This window comes from Dama dama, chromosome 2 (assembly GCF_033118175.1).
Source record: "Dama dama isolate Ldn47 chromosome 2, ASM3311817v1, whole genome shotgun sequence".
In the NCBI taxonomy this organism is placed as follows: Eukaryota; Metazoa; Chordata; class Mammalia; order Artiodactyla; family Cervidae; genus Dama; species Dama dama.
The window spans coordinates 41,588,771-41,605,950 of record NC_083682.1 but is presented as its reverse complement, the minus strand read 5'-3'; the positions used below and the strand labels follow the sequence as shown (position 1 = coordinate 41,605,950).

Sequence of the window (17,180 nt, the reverse complement as noted above, 5' to 3'; positions counted from 1 at the left end):
AAATGCTAAAATATGTAGTGAAAACACAACATATATATATATAGATATATAGATATATATCCTAATAAAAAGGTCATAAATTTGGTATATACATATGCCAGTTCTATAACTAAGGTAGCATGATGAGTCCAGGACTAGAAATTACATTCCCAGAATACAAGCGCTAAAAGTGAAAGATGAAAGAAATGAAAATGAAATGAAACACTATGTTCACAAGACAAAGTCAAGGAAAGTGGAATCAACCAGCCATGCGCCTGTTTACTCTGCTTTCCTTCTTCCAAGATCTCAGTACATTTTAAATAAATGAAATAATAAACGTAAGTATTCAACAGAATAATCAGCACACAGAAGGCACTTGAAAAAGTATCGGTTTCCTTCACTCTACACAACGGCTCCCTGCTCTAACCCCAGCTCACTTTTGTGCTGTGCAGGTCTTTTCTGGGCTTCCTTGGTGGCTCAGACAGTAAAGAATCCGCCTGCGATGCAGGAGACTCAGGAAGATCCCCTGGAGAAGGGAATGGCTACCCACTCCAGTATTCTTTCCTGGAAAATTCCATCGACAGAGGAGCCTGGCGGAGATGGTTAGATAGCATCACTGACTCAAAGGACATGAATTTGAGCAAACTCCAGGAGATAGTGAAGGACAGGGAAGCCCGGTATGCTGCGGTCCATGGGACTGCAAAGAGTAGCACGTGACTTAGTGATTGAACAACAACAACGTTATCTGTTCTATGAAGTGTTCTGAAGACATTTCTCTCTCTAGTAATTCCAGATGTTTGGAGAAAATGAATGGCAATTACAGCAACTATAGAAAAAGCTGAGTGGTCCTCATGAGACTGAAAACTAAACTACATTTTTATAGGACAAACTGATTCAAAATAAAAACAGAACTTCAATGAACAGAACTGAAGTAGAACATTCATCTCAGGTCAGAAGACTTCCCCTATTTTTTTCTTCACCAAATTTCAAAACTCTTCTAGAAGAATAAGATCTCATTTATAAAAATACTTAGCATAATGAGGGAGGTTGAATTACTCTGTTGTCACTTAGAACTTTATGCTGTATGTGCTGGTTAAATCTGTGTCAACTCAACTAGGCCACAAGGTTGCCACACATTCTCGGTGTGACCGTGAAGGTGTTTCTAAAAGAAATTAATGTTTTCAGTATACTGAGCAAAGCAGATTAAGTAAGTGTTAGTCACTCAGTCGTGCCCAACTCTGCGACCCCACTGACTGCAGCCCAACAGGCTCCTCTGTCCATGAGATTTTTCCAGGCAAGGATACTGGAGTGGGATGCTATTTCCTTCTCCAAGGGATCTTCCCAACCCAGGGATCAAACCCCAGTCTCCTGCACTGCAGGCAGATTCTTTATACCGACTGAGCTACAAGGGAAGCCACAATGTGGGTGGGCCCCATCTAATGAAATGAAGCTCTGAACAGGACAAAATAGCTGAGTAAGAGGGACTGCCTCTTGCCTGTATGCCCTCAGGCAGGGGCATTAACCTTTCCCCACCTCACACCCAGAGATGGCCTTAAACTGGAGCTGACACTACCGGCTTTCCTTGTTATCAGGTGTTAGGACAGGGACTATAAGGAACTACAGCTTGCCAACTGTGGATCTTGGAATTCCTCAGCCTCTATAATGGTTGAGCCAATGCCTTATAAGAAGTTACTCAGTCTGTCTGTCTGTCTATATATAAATACACTGCGTGTGTGTGTGCACACCACACACACTCTCATACATAACACACACACTTTCACATACTCACACACACTCCCCTTCAGGTTCTGTGTCCCTGGAGAACTCTAACAAATACACTGAACTTAAACTACTTCCAACACTTTTACTTTTAAGGTTAAAACTATTTTTAAGCTACAAAGTCCAAATTTAAATTCTAAAACAAAAAGACAAGGAGCCTAGTATCACAGACCAATATTTACATGTCTTTTTGCAGTTTTCAAAGCTTTCACACATGTACTATCTCATATGATTACCAAAGGATGTCATGAGTAGTTGAGACAGAGTTATCACCTACTTATATAAGGAAACTGGGAGTCAAACTATAAGTTGCAGAGCGAAACAAAAATTCAGATCCAGTGCACTGCACCATGCTGCCTCATCACATACAGACAATCAGCTTATTAAAAACTGGAAGTTTCCGTTCGTCTCTCAAGGTCAGCCAATGTGTGAGCAGGCCACCCAAGATGGTCATTCTTCTGTTCTTGGTATACCCCTGATGGACCAGTGCCTGCTTCACCTACATCCTACTCACATGCCTACACACTTGTACCCCTGGGCACACAGCTAGTCTAAATATTAGAACTAGAATATCTCCACAATGATAGCTTATCAAAGGGACAGTGAGCGGGATGCCCCCTGCTAGCTCCCCTGGTAACCTATGTGCCAATCAGACGCCACTCTCCCCTATAACTGGTAACGTCCCCTCCCCCTGGGAGTGGGGGCTGCTGGCATGTCCTGCCCACCATCCATAGCATGTGGAGGGCTGTCGCTCCAGGACCTTGCTTCAGACATATAAGATCCCCCCATCCATTAAATCACTGATGTCTCTGTGCTGACTCTGGGCTCTCCCCTTGGTCCTGAAGCTGGGCAGCCACAGGGACTGCCTGCCCCCAGGGTGCAGCCCAACAGCGAACAAGGATGCTTATGACAAACCACAATATCACTAGCACCCAAGAGGCACTGTCTCCTCCAGCGACCATCACCCCAAAAGAGGAGGAGATCACAATGGCAGAGAAGGATACTTGAGCTCACTTCCCCCCATGAACACATCAAAAATACAGCTACATGAAGAACAACTCTCACTGAAAACAAACAAGACTGGCAGAAAGACTCTCCTACAGAAAGGCTGTTAAGATCCACACAGAGTCAGAAAAGAAGGGAGGAGAAGTGATCAGGTCAGTACCTGTAGTCCGAGGATGGGACACAGAAGATGAGAGAGATATCCTGGGCTGGGAGAGCCTCCCTGGGGCATGAAGGATTCAAACCACATATTTGATACCCTACCCCTGGGGTCCAACACCAGGAAGACAAGTCCCCTCAGGTGGTATGAAAACCAGTAGTATTTACAAGAGAGCTCAAAGAAATTCAGACTCCACTCACGAAGCACACGTGTACATACTTGCCTACTCCCGGGAAAGGGCAGAGGAAGCAAACTGAGACGTCCCAGGGCCCTGGCCAGCTTCTCAAGAGGGCCCCACATTCTCAGGCCACACCCACGGCCTGCTCCAACATCTCTTGCTCTAGTGCTGCTTCCCCTGTGGGATGAAGCTGCCCCTTTCCAGGAGCAGGGAGAATGCACACTTAGAGGGAATGGAACCAGCTCAGACCCAACCATCAGAGTTTCCACTCTAGCACCTTCAGACCCAATCACATCCCAAACAGGGCAATAATGACCACTCAGTAGAGGAAAAGGTCTGGCTCCCACTTGGCCCTAGACATGGTCCATGAATCTCCAGCCCCACCTCCCACCAAGGCGACAGCTGCCAGCACGCCCAGGGTGAAGACATGACCTATGCTCACTGCAGATCAAGCTCTCCCACCAAAGCCTGGCACATGCAGACTGCATATGGATGCCCCCACACAAGGACATGCAATAATACCATTTGCAGCAACATGGATGCACCTAGAGATTATCATATTAAGTGAAGAAAGTCAGACAGAGAAAGACAGATATGATATGTTGAATCTAAAAAAAAAAATGATACAAATAAACTTATTTACAAAACAGAAACAGACCTACAGACTTTGAAAAGAAACTTATGGTTACCAAAGGTGAAAGACTGGGGGGAGAGATAAATTAGGAGTTTGGGATTAACATATATACACTACTATATATAAAATCGATAATCAACAAGGACATACTGCATAGCACAGAGAACTCAATATTCCATAATAACCTATATAAGAAAAGAATCTGAAAAAGAATAGATACAAGTATATGTATAACTGAAGTACTTTACTATACACCTGAAACTGAAACAGTACTAAAAGTCAACTATACTCCAATATAAAATAAAAGTTAAAAATTTTTTTAATTTTTTAAAAGTTGCATTGAAAAGAACAAAATATCTAGGAATAAACTTAACCATGAAGGTGAAAGACCTATACTCTGTAAACTATAAAACATTGACAAAGGAATGATACAGAATTGGAAAGCAATCCCATGTTCAAGATTTGGAAGAACTAATATTATTAAAATGACCACACTACTCAAAGCAATCTATAGATTTAATGTAATCCCTATCAAACTATCCACGACATTTTCCACAGAACTAGAACAAATAATCCTACAATATACGGAACCACAAAGGTCCTGAATAGCCAGAGCCATCCTGAGAAAGAGCAAAGCTGGAGGGAATCATCTCCCTGACTTCACACTGTACACTACAAAGCTACAATAATCAAAGCAGCGTGGCACTGGCACAAAGCAGACGCACAGTGCAGTGGAACACAACAGACAGCCCAGAAGTGAGCCCACGCCTCTGAGGGCAGCTCACCCACGGCAAAAGCAGCAGGGATGCACGCGGGGAAACGACAGTCTCCTCAGTAACGGCTCTGGGGAGGCTGGGCAGATGCAGATCAACAAATGCAATCAGGATCTTTTCTCACATCACACACAAAATTAAACTCAAAGTGCGTTAAAGACCTACATGTAAGACAAGAAACCTTGAAAGTCTTAGGAGAAAACATAGGCAGAACATTCTGACATAAAGTGTAGCCATTTTTTTTTTGGGGGGGGGAGGTGCATATATATCTACTAAGGCAAAGGAAACAAAGGCAAAAATAAAATAGGACATAATTAAATTTAAAAGCTTTTGTACAGGAAGGGAAACTACTGACAAAACAAAAAGACAATCTACTGTGTGGGAGAAAATAGCTGCAAATAATATGACCAATAAGAGGTTAATATCCAAAATACATAAACAGCTCATATAACTCAATATCAAAAAGACAAAAATTCCAATCAAGAAGTGGACAGACGGGACTTCCCTGGCAGTGCAGTGGTTAAGACTGTGCCTGCACTGCAGGGAGCATGGGTTTGATCCCTGACCGGGGAACTAAGATCTTGCAAGCTGTGCAGCACAGCCAAAAAGTGAAAATGAAAATTGTTTTAAACATCAAAAAAAAGTGAGCCAAAGATTTACAAAGACATTTTTCCAAAGAAGATATACAGATGGCCAACAGGCGCATGAAAACATGCTTAACACTGCTAATCCATCGGAGAAATGCAAATCAAAACCATGAGCCATATCACCTCACACCTGTCAGAGTGGCTTATCATCAAAAAGACAAAAACAACAAATGGTGGTGAGGGTGTAGTGAAAAGGAAACCCTAATATACTGTTGGTGGGCATGTAAATTGGTACAGCCACTGTGGAAGACAGTATAAAGGTCCCTCAAAAAACTAAAAGTGGAACTACCATACGACCCAGCAATTTCACTCCTAAGTATACACCTGAAGAAAACAAAAACACTAACTCAAAAAGAGATAGGCACCACAATGTCCACAGCAACACTATTTACAGTAGCCAAGATATGGAAGCAACCTGTGTCCATCAACACATGAACAGACAAAGAAGATGAATGGATAAAGAACACAGTCATAAAAAAAAAAAAATGAAATTATGTCATTTGCAACAACATGGATGGCCTGGAAGGTATTGAGATTTGTGAAATAAGTCACAAAGAGAAAGACAAACCACTTACGTGGAATCTAAAAAACAAAAGTATAACAGAAACAGACTCACAGATACAGAGAACCAAATAGTGATTACCGCTGAGGCGAAAGAAACGGGTAGGGGCAAGATACAGGTAGGAGATTACCACACATAAAATATATTATATAACACAGGGAATACAACCAATATTTTTGAATAACTTTAAATGGAGTATAATCTATAAAAAGTTTGAATCACTATGTTGTATACCTGAAATAAATATGATATTGTAAATCAACTATACTTCATTAAATATAAAATTTTTAAATAATAATAAAAAAAAAAAAAACTTTGTTAATAATATATGCCAGAGAATACAAGCAAATATTCAAAAGTTTCCTTAGCTACTTACTATTAAACCTCCCTGTAATGAAAATCATACTAGCAGGCTTCAGTGACGACCATTAAGCTTATAATTGTCTACTCTCAGTGAAAGGGCCACTTTCACACTTATAAGGAAGTTGACACGGGCTTTAAAGATAAATCTGAAAATACAGTTCACATATAACATTAAAACAAAACATGATCAAAAACAAAACTCAGATTGAGCCCTATGTACATTATAGCCATGTTCCAAACTGAGGAAGTAATATTAATATTTTTGGTAATATAGGGATAGTCTTGAAAACACACACCTGTTACTTCAATTTATTGCTATAATTCTCCAAGGAATACTATAATCTTAAACCAAAACACTTTTTAGAACCTGCCATCTTATGCATACTTAAATACAAATATCATGGGCTCTAATGTGAAAACACCTTAATGAAGAAAAATTCAAATAATACACTTCTTATTGAAGAACTAAGTTCAGATGAAAAATAGAAGGTATGTACATACATTCCAGTCTCTCCAGTAAGAATACTGGATATACTGAATTGAATCCTTAAAACAGAACCGTAGCAAACTAAGAGTTCCAGCCAGAGAAGTAGTGACAATTTGAGCAAGAGAAGAAATCACAGATATCAGAAGCCCATGTGGCTAAAAAATATCAAACTGCCTCATCATTTGTTATTATACAAATTTCCTTTAACAGAAAATAAAGCTAATCTCAAAAGGGTTAAACTGCACTTGTAGTCACACATTTGCTAAAACTCACCCACACTGAAGTCTGATAATTAACAAACATAGAATCCCTGACTATTTTTTGATAGGGAGGACCCTGACCATCATTCCAAACCAGAAAAGAAATTTAACCATAAATTTAACCACAGGAAAAAAAAAAGAGAGCACAGAAAAAAGAAAGCTTTAAAAAGATGCTTACCTTCCCCGATCTTTATAGACAATTTTGTCTAAAACAACCTTGAAAGTGAAAGTGTTAGTCATTCAGTCATGTCCAACTCTTTGTGACCCCATGGACTGTAGCCCACCAGGTTTCTCTGTCCATGGGATTTCCCAGCAAGAATACTGGAGTGGGGTGCCATTCCCTTCTCCAGGGGATCTCCCTGACCCCGGGATCAAACCTAGGTCTCCTGCATTGTAGGAATATTCTTTACCATATGAGCAAACAGGGAAGCCCAAAACAATCTTGATTTACCTTTAAATCAGTGAAGGAAAATAGAGGTTAAAACAGTTTCTCTAACATTTGTAACTGAAAATTTCTGACTACTTTAAAGTATAAATTTTATTAGAAGGGGATCCAACTCCAGAGAATCTGTTAACCCAGGTATTTGTACCATCTGAGTTGCTTTATTATTGCCTTTGGCTTCAAGTCTAAGTAAAGACCAAAGTCAAAAGGAAAGAAATCAAATTCTTGCCCAGGGTATGGGATTTAAGAAATCATTAAACAATCTCTCTCTCTGTAAAGTAACCACTTCTTATTTCTCTGAATTTCCGCATGTTAAAATTTGGATTATGTGCCATAAATGTTAAGCCTGATACATATTCACTTAACAGATATTTATATATTCACTTTGTTACTTCACTGGGAAAGCCTTCCCAAACCCAACACACTAGGATAGGGTCTCATGTAACACTCTCCAGTAACATCCTGTACTTCTCAATAGCACTTAATACAGTTGAAATAAATTTCTGCATGCTTCTTTCATGTTTATCTTCCCCGTTAACCTAAATGTCTACAAACACCTTGTTACACCACCCCTGTATTTCTGATATATTGCAGGCAATCTGTAATCACTGAAGAATAAAATAAGGATGGGAAAGAGAGAGAAAATGAAGATTCAGGTAAATGCCGTTACACTCCACGAGTTCCAAATGGAGCTATGAACGCACGCACTCTGAAATTCAATCTGAATTCTGATTAAATCCCTGTCTCCCGGGCTGGGGGGTTTCTGAGATACAGATCTGACAAAAATGGGACTATGTCTACTTTTTTCAAGGTTTAGAAATCAAAAATGATCAGAATAACAAGCTTTCTTCTGTCACTGCCAATACATACTGAATGCCCAAAGCAACTCCCAAACTGGAGTGACCACAAACCAAACTCTAAAGAAGCCAAAGCAAGCTGACACATGTAATGAGTACAAAGACTACACAAAAAAAATGATGATAAGTTAAACACGCTATAAATTCAGCATGCATATAAAAGCAACCTGCTCAAACCTGATGACACTTGAGCCAGCATTCTTCCCTCTTTTCACACTTTTTTCCACACATAAATTCATTCCATTGAATATTTTTCAATGTAGCTGAAGAAAGCAAAATGGCTTAAAATCCTCATCCATTCACAGAAATTGATTCTCCTCAAGTACAATTATGAGGAGAGAGCGTCATATACAATTTGTAACATCAATTTACAATACCAATTTGATTCACTAATAAATCAGGCTCATTAACAAATACTTATTAACTACACTCCTATTTTCTCAAGATGAAACAGATTTGTTAAGAGAAACACACCGATGGAAACCCAGTCAGAACCGGGTCAAAATGTTTGGCCAAAAAAAGCCCAGAAACGAACCCCGTCACCGTAAAGCCCAAGGCTGCGAGCCACGTGGCACACCAGTCTTCCCAGGCTCCTCACCTTCCTGCGCTCCGCCCAGGCGCCCCTTCCCAATAAACTCTCTTGCTTTGTCATCATGTGTGACTCCTCAGACAATTCGTTTCCAAGTGTTAGACAAGAGCCCACTCTCAGGCCCTGGAAGAGGTCCCCCTTCCTATAACAGATCCATGCACCCAAAAAAATATTAAATCACAACATCTTTTTTTTTTTTTTGGCCACACTGTGCAGCTTGTGGGATCTCTGTTCCCAGACCAGGGATTGAACCCAGGTCCCTTGAGGTGGAAGCTCCAAGATGTAATCAATGGACCACCAAGGAAATTTCCATGCCTTCTGATTTGAAGAGAATTCTCTAGTGACAAGGCAAACAGAAATGATGCTAACATTGAAAAATGCTTACTAAGAATTTAAAGGCTTTAAAAAAATTTTTAAATCAAATAAATATCCATTTTAATAAGAATCTACTGACTCAGAAACATGAACAGCAATGGATCATAATTATTTAGATCCTATATTCCAATGTTTATATTAATTTAATTTTTATCCCTGATCTATGATAACTAAAGAGACAAGCAACAATAAAGAAGATTTGGCCAGCTATATACTCAGATTGCTACAGAAAAGGGTGAGTTACAAGTGTTCAGTACAATAGTCTTCAACTTTCAACTAGAAGGACTATGCTGGAAGTATTTTTTGAACTCAACAGAGGTCAGCCAAAGAATAACAAAATGTCACACAGAAAAACAAGCTCAACATACTCACAAGCTCTTATTAATGAATGGGAAAACTCATCATCTAATTGCTCATTTGAAAGACAAACACCAAATGACTGCTACAACTCAAAAGGGACAATAACAAAGCTTGTTAAAAAGTCATTGTTTACTTATGGACTAGAAGGATACAATGAGCCCTTCACCTTCACCTCTAAAGAAGGCCTCAGGCAAAAAATCAAAGGGGGATTACTCCAATATATTTAAAAATTCCATGGTCTCCAAATGTCAAATAATCCAAATATCCCCAGCAGTCTATATCGCTTAATGACTTTTAATTCTCTCCTTTTTTAAGTAAAAAAACAAAAGCTTCAAAAAGTCTCATTTCTGGTCTCATTTTCTCAAGAAAATCTGCTAAAACAGTGCCTTTAAAAACTCAGTGCATACTACATGCCAGAAACACTTCACATATTATGCCTCATTTAATCCTCACCAGGACCTCCGGAGTGAAAATTTACCATTTCTCCCACAGTACAGACACAAAAACTGAGGCTTAGAGTGCTCAGGTCATTTGTCTGTGATTACCCAGCTAGTAAGAAGTGAGCAAGAATTCTAACACAGGCAATTTGATCCCAGAACCAGACTCCCCCCTCCTAAGCCATAGGGAAATATAGAAATCTGAATAGCATCTTGTAATTGGAGGTAAGCTTGGGAAGTTTTGTAGAATTATTGGTTTTTTTCCATAAAATAAAACTATATGAGAATATTAAAAAAAAAAAAAAAAAACCCTCTGTCCATATCACTTAAATTTTACATTCAGTTCCGTTGCTCAGTCATGTCCAACTCTTTGCAACCCCTTGGACTGCAGCAGGCCAGGCTTCCCTGTCCATCACCAACTCCCTGGAATTTACTCAAACTCATGTTCATTGAGTCAGTGATGCCATCCAACCATCTCATCCACTGTCGTCCCCTTCTCCTCCTACCTTCAATCTTTCCCAGCATCAGGGTCTTATTCAAATGAGTCAGTTCTTCGCATCAGGTGGCCAAAGTATTGGAGTTTCAGCTTCAACATCAGTCCTTCCAATGAACATTCAGGACTGATTTCCTTTAGGATTGCCTGGTTTGATCTCTTTGCAGTCCAAGGGACTCTCAAGAGTCTTCTCCAACACCACAGTTCAAAAGCATCAATTCTTCGGCATTCAGCTTTCTTTGTAGTGTAACTCTCACATCTATACATGACTATTGGAAAAACCATACCTTTGACTAGACAGACCTTTGTTGGCAAAGTAATGTCTCTGCTTTTTAATATGCCATCTAGGTTGGTCATAACTTTCCTTCCAAAGAGCAAGTGTCTTTTAATTTCATGGCTGCAGTCACCATCTGCAGTGATTTTGGAGCCCAGAAAAATAAAGTCAGCCACTGTTTCCATTGCTTCCCCATCTATTTCCCATGAAGTGATGGGACCAGATGCCATGATCTTAGTTTTCTGAATGTTGAGTTTTAAACCAACTTTTTCACTCTCCTCTTTCACTTTCATCAAGAAGTTCTTTAGTTCTTCTTCGCTTTCTGCCATAAGGGCGATGCCATCTGCATATCTGAGGTTATTGATATTTCTCCCAGCAATCTTGATTCCAGCTTGTGCTTCACCCAGTCAAGCATTTCTCATGATGTGCTCTGCATACAAGTTAAATAAGCACGGTGACAATATACAGCCTTGACGAACTCCTTTCCCAATTTGGAACCAGTCTGCTGTTTCATGTCCAGTTCTAACTGTTGCTTCTTGACCTGTGTACAGATTTCTCAAGAGGCAGGTCAGGTGGTCTGGTGTTCCCATATCTTGAAGAATTTTCCACAGTTTGTGGTGATCCAGACAGTCAAAGGCTTTGGCATAGTCAATAAAGCAGAAGTAGATGTTTTTCTGGAATTCTCTTGCTTTTTCGATGATCCAACAGATGTTGGCAATTTGATCTCTGGTTCCTCTGCCTCTTCTAAATCCAGCTTGAACATCTGGAAGTTCACAGTTCATGAACTGTTGAAGCCTGGCTTGGAGAATTTCGAGCATTACTTTGCTAGTGTGTGAGATGAGTGCAATTGTGGGCTAGTTTGAGCATTCTTTGGCATTGCCTTTCAAGTCTTTCACAACTAACTAAAAACTGTCCATAAGTTTTTCTTTTTTTATTCCTAGAAGTCCAACTCTTGCTTAAGTATTTATTCAGTCTAAAGGTAATGAACTGACTCTTTATAATATAACAAGTCTGTTAAGATTCAACAGAAGTAAATATTAAGTAACCATTTTCATACTCTGAAGAAGGGTGTAAACATCTGAAGGTCAATAAAGAAGCAGATTTTTAAATCACTCTTTCCCAAAACTGAGAAAGGTTCTTCTCTGAAGTCAGTTAACGGTAAATGCCAGTACTCTAATCTGGAAGTCCTGTTGAAAGACACTAGGAAAAACATAAGGAAGCTCTTAGAACCACCTGAGGTAAGTTAACAAGTTTTCCCTTTAGAAAAGGCACCTAAGAATTGGAACGGCACAGAGTCCATCCTCCTAAATGAGTAACTGTGCATTCTAACTTTGCCACAAAGTCCCAAGGACACTATGCTTTCATCAATTTTAGTGGTTTAACAACTGTTTCATGTGTGTAGCAATGGGTACCACTTACTGTGAATGTGTGACAATAACTAAGATTCAAGAAATAAAGCTTTCTGAAATATACTTTTGGTATATATGTAAATTGTTAGCATATATTATAACATTTGTGCTGCTGCTGCTGCTGCTAAGTCGCTTCAGTCGTGTCCAACTCTGTGCGACCCCATAGACAGCAGCCCACCAGGCTCCCCCATCCCCGAGATTCTCCAAACAGGAACACTGGAATGGGTTGCCATTTCCTTCTCCAATGCATGAAAGTGAAAAGTGGAATTGAAGTCGCTCAGTTGTGTCCGACTCTTAGCGACCCCATGGACTGCAACCTACCAGGCTCCTCTGTCCATGGGATTTTCCAGGCAAGAGTACTGGAGTGGGTTGCCATGCTGTAGGTTCTTAAAAAAAACTCTATCAAATGGATTGATAATGAGGATTGATGCTTTTTACAAATCACGAAAACACATAGATTCAATGTGAAAAGGCATAGATCACTACATTTCTAATGGTTTAAGCACTAGAAAGTGAAGGTGATACTAAGATATGATGCTAGATACCATGATGAGAAAGAAACACAAGAGCAGATATACAGACCGCAAGGAAACCAGAAAGGAACAAAAGGAATCGGTTTAGTACAACACACAAGGTAACATTCTAAATGAAAAGCAGATTTCTATAAGCTCTAAAAAACAGTTCTGATTAAAGTTTTCCCCCAACCCAGCTTCCCTTCAACTTCTCTTCTATCAATGATGATGGCGACACCATCAGTCAGACTTGAAATCCTGGAAGCATAAACAAGCCTTCACACTGCCCCAACCTTCTCAATCTCTAAGTCCTGTTCAACCTTCCTATGAAATGCCTCTCTTGTGAAATGCCTCTAAAACTGCCCTTCCATTCTCTCTGCCACTACCTTAGGCCTGCCAAATACTATTTCTTCACTCCTGAATTATTCATGAGTTCATTCATTCATACTTGCACTCATTCAGACACTTACTGAAGCACCTACTGAAGTACCATGCTAGTTCTGAATACAAACCACCATTCTAATCAGAGGTGGAGACAAAGATCATAATAAATGCACTATTTTAATAACACCAACCCTTGATTAGGGCCCTCCTACGTGATAGCTGCTATTCCTACATACTATTATCCCATTTAAATCTTCACAGCAGCCCGAAAGAGATGGGTATAATTATACCCAAAGGGACTAAGGCTCAAAGAGGTGAGATAATTTTCCTGAGGTCACACTGCTAACAAGTTACAAAGTGGGATTCCATGAAAAGGGATTTTCTATCACTTAAATGAATACACTGCATCAACTCCGAAACAGTCTTTCCAATCCAGTCTACCCATTTCAACCAGATTCATCATCTGAAGACACCATTCTGTACTTGTAACCCCTTTGTTTAAAAAAACAACCTCATGACATCCTCAGCCTGACCTTCAGTCTTCGAGTCAAAAAAAAACAAAAAACAAAAGCCTGTCCCTTCCCCTTACTAACTCTTCATCTTGGAAACTGCTTAGTCCCTAATTTTCAGTTTTCCTACCTATGAAATGGGGATAAGAGAGAGTTGTATAAGCATTAAATAAGATACGTAAAGGTCTAAGCCTGTGAAAGTAAAAGTGAAAGTTGCTCAGTCATGCCCAACTCTTTGCGACCCCATGGACTATATAGTTCATGGAATTCTCCAGGCCAGAATACTGGAGTGGGTATCCTTTCCCTTCTCCAGGGGATCTTCCCAACCCAGGGATGGAACCCAGGTCTCCCACATTACAAGCAGATTCTTTACCAGCTGAGCCACAAGGGAAACCCAAGAATACTGGAGTGGGTAGCTGATCTCTTCTCCTGAGGATCTTCCTGACCCAGCAATCGAATCGGGGTCTCCTGCATTGCAGGCGGATTCTTTACCAAATGAGGCATCAGGGAAGCTAGCTCCATGAGTGTTCAGTAAATAAGAGTTGTCATTACTCATACAGCCTACATGCAAAACTTCTGCTTCAGTCAATCAATATACCTACTACTTTTACAAAACCATTTGGATTTCTGCCTCAATTCACACTTTTCTCCTTCTGCTCCATTAAGTATTCTATAAATTATCTACTACATGAATCAGTGTCTGTGATCCTTCTCTTCAAGGCCCAAGTCAAATGTGACTTCTTCCAAGGAGCCCTCCCTACCTGCATCTAACTTAAGTGCCACCAAGAGAACGGGGAACAAAAAAATGCCTAATTATTCAAGACCTATTATGAACTAGAAAATGTGATAGTCTTCAGTGTATTACTTCACTTAATTCTCACAGAGGGAGTGAGGGTAACTTGCATAAAGTCAAACAGTGAGTGACTGAGTTGAGATTCAAAATCAGAAGTGGCTGATAGCCTTTAAAAGCCCATTTCTTCCCCCCCACCGCCTTGTGGCACCTGAATTACACATTTAAACAACTGCCCAACACAGACAAAGAACAAAGTGCTGCTATATGGTCTAAGAGCCTCAGCCACCTATACAAATACAACAAACAAAACTGTAATAACACTTATCCATACCACCTGTGGTGCCCTCTCATTTTTTTTTTTCTCTTCTTTTCTATTTCACTTAAAATAAAATACCAGTCAATTCCCCCTAATTTTACTTCACAACCACTCATGAATAGTGACCCAAACTTTGAATTACCCAGCTATAATCCAAACACAGATACAAGATCAAATAAGATCAAGAATCTGTTTTCAATAAGTATTTAACCTAGCTGGAGAGAGAATAGTAAAACACAAACTTCTCTTGACCCTTTTGCCCCTACCCCACCTGCTGGCATAGAAGAACCTATGTTTCTGTTGCTCCTCTGAACTACTCATCATGGAACATAACCAATAAATTATCTAGGCTGTAAATATGAAAAATATCAGGCATTCAACAAATCATTGTTGAATGAATGAATGAGGTACAATAAAATTGCTATGGATTTTCAAAGAGAGAAAGTACATACCATAGACTCCCCACATAACTTCATAATCCCATAAGGGAATGAAAAATCTCTGAATACACCAAAAGCTCAATCATGTTTGTAGATATTCTTTTTTTTTTTTTTTTAATAAATGAGCTATCGACTAGCGACCATTCAAGTGGAAAAGCAGATAAACATGGATCTTTGCCAAAGAAAATCAAGGAAGACATTTATCGCTCTAAGGATAAGTTTATTATCAGCCTCTGCTCCAGATCCTTACTATTCAAAGCGTGACTCTTGGTCCAGAAGCATTAATATCACCTGGGAGTTGGTCAGAAATGTAGAATTTCAGGCCCCACCAAGATCTACTGAATCAGAACCCCCATTTTAACATGCTCCCCCAGCAGACTCCTAACACATGTTAAAGTTTTAAAAGCACCAGTGAATATGATACAAATGAAACTGGCTTCTGCAAGCCCAGAGAAAGTTACCATCTTCTCCTTGGTTATCTCTGTAATAAATAATCAGACTTCTGAAGAAGTTCTATAGCTATGGCCATGACACACCTTCAGGAATATTAGAGTATAAATCTAAATTATTACTCAATCAGAAGAACTGACCATCCACTGAATACTGACCAGAACTTTTAAGAAACATACAAAAAATATACCTCTGCCTTCTTAGGACATACTCTATTGGGCAAGAAAATAAGACAATAAACTTAAATAACCAAAGTGATCTTGGTTAATTAAAGATTAAAGAAATCTTTAATACAAAGGATGAGATTACTGGGGAAAAAGAGAGAGAGAGATGTTGGTTAGAATATATAAGAACAAACTAACAACTCTCAGTGATACATACACATATTTTCAAACAGTCTCTATTTAAAGCTCCAAATTTAGATTGCCCTACCTGTAAAGCTGTGGAATAAAGGACCTACAAGTGACATACGTTAGATCTCCTAGACACTTTCACTGACTCATAGACTGGAATCACCTTTTACAACACCAAGCAAAATCTCAACCTGGAGACCACTTTGTGAACCTGCAAAAACACTTTGCAAAACCTTCAAGCCACAATCCTGTCATTCCCAAATTGACACAAGATCTGAGGTCATGGGGACCTGATGTCAAATATGCCCTTAAAAAAAAAAAAAAAAAAAAAAAACCTGGGGGGCGGGGGTGGGGCGAGAGAAACGCCAAAACAGAGGGAATTAGGGTGAGGAATGACTGCAGGCCATTTCTCATCCCCTCGCTGACCTACGAAGACCTCTCCATCACAAGGCAGGAGAGAGGAAAAGCAACGCAGGTGTGTGCATTTACAGTTTGAAGTGGCCCCCAAACTTAATCCTGAAGTTGAGAAGACATCTTCTCCCCCAACAGCAGACGTTCAGATGACAGCTCAACCTCTTAACTCCCTTCCCCCTTCTTCCGTCCCAGCGGGATTTAGGTTATCAGCCCCTTGCGATCTCCCCGCCCCCCCAAGCCCACCCACTCCTGCCCCCCAAAAAACACCCCTGATCGCTCCCAAGGAAAGGCTGACAAGACAGCGAGCGCCCCGAGCCCGCCCCGCCGGAGCCCATCGCGCACACCGCCCTCGGCCTGGGGGAGGGCTGACGGGGCTCACCAAGTACAGGGGGGCATAGATTTTCAGGGACTCCTCCAGGGCGCCCCTGGTGATGTGCAGGAAGGAAAGCCAGCAAGACGGATGCCAAGTGTGGCCGATCTCGTAGCAGTTGTGAGGGATGGACTTGCTGAGCGCCGCCATGACGAGGAGCCGCGCGCGGGGGCCGGGAGGGGCTGGACCGGCGCTCGCTAGAGAGGAAGCTGGGAGGGCGGCGCGCGCCCTGCCGCGGCGGGCCAGCCGGGGCCGGCCCCCGGGGAGGCGCGGAAAAGAGGGGAAAGGTAACGCGAGCGGGGTTACTCGGGGCCAAAGTCCTCGGATGTTGGGCGCTCGGCGTATGGCAGCTCGAGGGGGCGGGGCGCGCAGCCGGGGAGGCGGGGAGAGGCGGTGCGTGCGCGCCCCCGCCGGCGCCCGCGCCCCCGCGCGCCCCCGGCCCAGCGCGTCCCCGAGCGGCGCGCGCCGCCGACGCGGGGAGCTAGAGCGCCGCTCGGCGACGCGCCGCCCGCCCGCCTCCTCACGGCCCGCGCCGCGCGCGCCCTGACAGATGCGCCCCAGTGGGCGCGTTGGGTGACT

At 41.3% G+C, this 17,180-nt stretch overlaps 1 protein-coding gene across 2 annotated transcripts in view; it reads right to left on the bottom strand.

Moving 5' to 3' along the window:
- TMEM135 (transmembrane protein 135) overlaps positions 1-16,841 on the bottom strand; it is a 247,886-nt gene extending 231,045 nt beyond the window's left edge. The window contains exon 1 of one of the 2 annotated variants that reach the window (XM_061120243.1): positions 16,611-16,841. In XM_061120243.1, coding sequence (XP_060976226.1) covers positions 16,611-16,751 — 141 coding nt within the window. In that variant the 5' untranslated portion in view covers positions 16,752-16,841. The remainder of the gene's footprint in view (positions 1-16,610) is intronic. The other variant, XM_061120253.1, reaches the window with a different exon arrangement.
- Positions 16,842-17,180: the final 339 nt, after the last annotated feature.